We start from the raw sequence: 5,194 nt of genomic DNA on the forward strand, positions 1-5,194 counted from the left end.
CATAATTTTTGTTTTATTTGATAAAAATTTTAAGTGTTTCAGTCTAAAAGAAATCGTTAGTTAAACAGACAAGTACCTACTTGATTAATTTTGCTGAGATTTTACAAAATTTTGACAAGAACACTACTAACTAAGCTTTTTCTTGGTGATTTCAATACAAAAACAAGCGACGAACTCACTTTTTTCATAATTTTTCCGACTTGCTTAAAATTTTTTAGTTGTTTAATTACGACAGAAGAAGAAATTCTTGTTTGTACAGACAGATTTCTATTTCAAGTGTTTGTGGATTAAAAATTGCTCAAATCTTTACGTAAGTTTTGCTAAAATAAAAATAAAAAATTCTACGCTACAGAGTGACTCAAATATTACAAATTCTGACAATACGTCTCCATATTTAGTAATAATTTTACAAAATTTTTAACAAAAAATAAAATAATAAAGTTTTGTGTGGTTTTTTCTTTTATCAAATAAATTTGTTACAAGAGGGGCAAAAAAATTTTAATTAAAAGAATTATACAAAAAAAAAACACTCAAAATTGGTAATTTAATGAAAAAAATTACTGCTTGTACTTGATGTTTCTGACATTTGTGGTGCTTCCTTGTGCATAAATTTTATTTTTTGTGAAATTTTTAATGACTTGTAGTACCATCACTTTTACAAGGTTACAAGCATTTTAACTTTTTTTATTTATAAGATTTAAATGTCACAAATAATATATTTGATCCAATCGCAGGTCAAGCGACTAAATTAAGAGAAATTCGTCAGTAAACAACTTAAAAACAACTTTCTTAGTTAATATTTGCCTTGTAAACCCATCACTTTTACTTAAAATTTTTAAATAAACAATCATAATTAAAAAAATGCACGTCTAATTAAGTGCATCAAAGCAGGCAAAGTTCAATGCCATTTTACGAGAGAAAATCTCTTGAAAGTCGATTGTAATGCAAATCTTAGATGCAATTATCGCAAAAACACGCAACCGGAAGTGGAAGGAAGCATTTGTTTGATTTATTTTCAAAAAACATAAAAATTTTTAGTTGGGTCAGTTTGTGGGTGTTGTGAATGTCATCTAATAACACGTCGTAATTCTTTGTGTCGGAGCCGCTCCGGTAAACGCGACCAGGAAGTAGGCTGAGACAATGCACAGCCGTCTTTTTACCCAGTTATGGTAAAAAAACGGCTGTAAAAAAATATGAAAAAGTGAGTGTGTCGCTTGTTTTTGTATTGAAATCACTGATAAAAAGGTTACTTGGTAGTGTTCTTGTCAAAATTTTGTAAAATTTCAGTAAAATAATTAAGTAGATACTTGTGTGTTTAACTAGCGATTTCTTTTCGACTAAAACACTTGAAATTTTTATCAAATAAAACAAAAATTATGAAAAAGTGAGTTCGTCGCTTGTTTTCGTATTGAAATCACCAAAGAAAAAGCTTAATTAGTAGTGTTTTTGTCAAAATTTTGCAAAATTTTAGCAAAATTAATCAAGTCTGTTTAACTGACGATTTCTTTACGACTGAAACACTTGAAATTTTTATCAAATAAAACATAAAAATTATGAAAAAGTGAGTTTGTCGCTTGTTTTTGTATTGAAATCACCAAGAAAAACTTAATTAGTAGTGTTTTTGTCAAAATTTTGTAACATTTCAACAAAATTAATTAAGTAGGTACTTGTTTGTTTAACTAGCGATTTCTTTTCGACTGAAACACTTGAAATTCTTATCAAATAAAACAAAAATTATGAAAAAGTAAGTTCGTCGCATTTTTGTATTAAAATCAACAAGAAAAAGCTTACTTAGTAGTGTTTTTGTCAAAATTTTGTAAAATTTTAGCAAAATTAATCAAGTAGGTACCTGTCTGTTTAACTAACGATTTATTTCCAACTGAAATACTTAAAAATTTTAACAAATAAAACAAAAATTATAAAAAAGTAAGTTTTCCGCTTGTTTTTGTATTGATATCTCCAGGAAAAAGCTTAATTAGTAGTGTTCTAGTCAAAATTTTAGAAAATATTAGCAAAATTAATCAAGTAGGTACCTGTCTGTTTAACTAACGATTTCTTTACGACTGAAACAGTTAAAATTTTTATCAAATAAAACATAAAAATTATGAAAGAGGGAGTTTGTCGCTTGTTTTTGTATTGAAATCACCAAGAAAACGCTTAATTAGTAGTGTTTTTGTCAAAATTTTGAAAAATTTTTGCAAAATTAATCAAGTTTGTTTAACTAACGATTTCTTTACGACTGAAACAGTTGAAATTTTTATGAAATAAAACATAAAAAATATGAAAAAGTGAGTTTGTCGCTTGTTTTTATATTGAAATCACCAATAAAAAGCTTAATTAGTAGTGTTTTTGTAAAAATTTTGTAAAATTTTAACAAAATTAATCAAGTAGGTACTTGTCTGCTTAACTAGCAATTTCTTTTCGACCGAAACACTTGAAATTTTTAACAAATAGAACAAAAATTATGAAAAAGTGAGTTCGTCGCTTGTTTTAGTATTGAAATCTCCAAGAAAAAGCTTAATTGGTAGTGTTTTTGTCAAAATTTTGTAAAATTTCAGCAAAATTAATCAAGTCTGTTTAACTAACGACTGAAACACTTGAAATTTTTATCAAATAAAACATAAAAATTATGAAAAAGTGAGGTTGTCGCTTGTTTTTGTATTGAAAAGTTATGGTAAAAAAACAGGGACGAAATCGGGGGATTCACAAAAAATGGGTTCGTCGCTTATTCAGAAATTTTCGTTGAAATCACCACAAAAAAGCTTAAATAGTAGTTTTGTAATTTTTTTTATTTTTGTATCTTTTTTTTCAATTTTCCAGATAATGCCATCCCAAGATGCCACTCGCGACTCTACTCCTTAGAGAAGAAACCGCGTCGTCTCTCTCCACCTTGGTCGAAAAATCGCAACACCGCAAGCCGCCCCTCCCTTCGTACGACCTCCACCTCACCCCCACCCACCTGGACCTCACCCCCCTCCCCCCAGAAACCCCCGACGAGGGCTTCGAATCGGACATCGACAGCCTCTCCATCGTCTCCAGCGATGGAAGCGAAACGAAAACGACCGAAACCGACAGCGCAAACGGCTCGGCAAGCTCCGACAGCGACACGGAAACCCCCGAACTGACCCGATCCCGTACCGAATCCCACAATCTAGTCGACTGTGTTTGCTACACCGATGTGAAATTCCCCGACGTTCTAATTTTCGTCATCAAAAACTCAACACTTGTCTTCAAATTCGACAATTTAGTCACGTTGAAAAACTTCTATTTGAATTTTACCGCCGTTAAAGCCGTAACCAATCAGAAGGCTTACAACAAAAACGGCGCCAAATTCAATTTATTGCAACGAACTGACAACAATGGCGTCACACATATTGAAATAACACGCGAACCTGAACTCTCGAAAATACTAAACACACCAACAACGCCATCTAGTATCATTAGTTTGAACACACCGGAAGTCCTAGTCACCCCCCCACTCCGGAAAGTGTGGTCATCTGCTGATGACCTTCTCTCCCCGAAACGCCCAGAAAGGCGTAAAAAAGTCAAAGGTCGGGCACCGCCCCCTCCCCCCACTCCTGATATCCTCCGCGGGGAGTACGTCCGAGTCAATGTCAACACCACCAAAGACAAGGATTTTATCGCCAAAAGTCAACTCAAAGAAAAGAAACCGGTTAAACCGAACCTTGTAGCACTTTTCAAACCGGTTAAAACCGAACCGGTTTGGAGCAATTCCTTGAAGAAGCAAAGGAGTAAGAGCGAAACGAGGTGTTTCACTCCCATGGCCTATAGATATATTGATACGGCCCCCACTTACTCCCCCATGGGGAATAGGCTTTTTGGGTTGTCGTCCAAATTGAGGGATTTTGGAGAGGTGAGAGAGTGTCGGTGGAATAGTGTCGCAGAATTGAATTATAAAGAAGGGAATTTGAAGAGTGTGATCAAGAAAGAAGAAAGTAAAAAGAAGAATGAGAAGAAAGTTACTTTTAGTGCCTACACGACGGTGCAGGTTGTCTGAAAGGAGGAATTTTGTACTGATTTATTACTGTTCTTGTATATTTCTAGCTTAGTTTGTGTAAATTCTACTTAAAAGTAAATAAATATGTATATAATCTAGTTGGCGTGTTTTTCTAAATTAAAACAAAGAAACAAATAATTAAGAAAAATTAAGAAATTTAGAAAAAATAAAAAAAAATAAAATTTTCTGGTGATTTCAACGCTAATTTGTCAACAAGCGACGAACCCATTTTTTATCAATTTTTTACTGGAAAATTATTTAATGTAAAAAAAGATAATTAAACACAAGTAGAAAGCATTTTTTATTATCTTTTTAACAAAAAAAACTCATTATTCTGTAATGCCTTGTTTTCGAGAAAATCACAAAAATTGATATTTCAGAAACTAGTTGAAATTTTGTAGTTCTCTTGACATCCATCAACTTCCAAGAACATTCTACATAGAAATAATCTCAAAAAATTAAAAATTTGATTTGGAATTTTGCCTAGAAAAGCGGTTAAAGCAAAATTTTCCGATTTTTTCCAGTAATTTCAATCACAATTTTAGAATAAGCGAAGAACTTATTTTTAACAATTTTTTACTCCAAAAGAATTTAATGTAAAAAAAATTAATTAAACACAAGTAGAAAGCCTCTTTGATTATCTTTATAACAAAAAAACTCATCATTTTGTAATGCTTAGTCACTGAGAAAATCACAAAAAATGATATTTCAGATAACTTCCAAACTAGTTAAAATTTTGTAGTTTTTTTGACATCAATTAACTTCTAAGAACATTCTACAAAGAAATAATCTTAAAAAATTAAAAATTTTATTCGAAATTTTGCCTAGAGAAGCGGTTAAAGCAAAATTTTACAATTATTTTAGTGATTACAATCACAATTTTAGAATAAGCGACGAACTCATTTTTTAACAATTTATTACTCCAAAATGATTTAATGTAAAAAAATTAATTAAACACAAGTAGAAATCCTCTTTGATTATCTTTCCAACAAAAAAAAAACTCATCATTTTGTAATGATTAATCACCAAGAAAATTACAAAAATTGATATTTCACATGTGTGCCAATAACTTCTAAACTAGTTAAAATTTTGTAGTTTTTTTGACATCAATTAACTTCTAAGAACATTCTACATAGAAATAATCTTCTAAAATTACAAATCATATTTGAAATTTTG

General features: G+C 30.9%; 1 protein-coding gene across 1 annotated transcript in view; it reads left to right on the forward strand.

Moving 5' to 3' along the window:
* LOC123008499 overlaps nt 1-4,116 on the forward strand; it is a 6,219-nt gene extending 2,103 nt beyond the window's left edge. The window contains exon 2 of the mRNA XM_044404329.1: nt 2,821-4,116. Within this exon, the coding sequence (XP_044260264.1) occupies nt 2,837-4,018 (1,182 nt within the window). The 5' untranslated portion in view covers nt 2,821-2,836 and the 3' untranslated portion in view covers nt 4,019-4,116. The remainder of the gene's footprint in view (nt 1-2,820) is intronic.
* The last annotated feature ends 1,078 nt before the right edge of the window (nt 4,117-5,194 follow it).

Source organism: Tribolium madens, unplaced genomic scaffold, assembly GCF_015345945.1.
Source record: "Tribolium madens isolate multiple individuals breed KSU strain unplaced genomic scaffold, Tmad_KSU_1.1 Scaffold_71;HRSCAF=194;Tcas5.2_LG6, whole genome shotgun sequence".
NCBI classification, from domain to species: Eukaryota; Metazoa; Arthropoda; class Insecta; order Coleoptera; family Tenebrionidae; genus Tribolium; species Tribolium madens.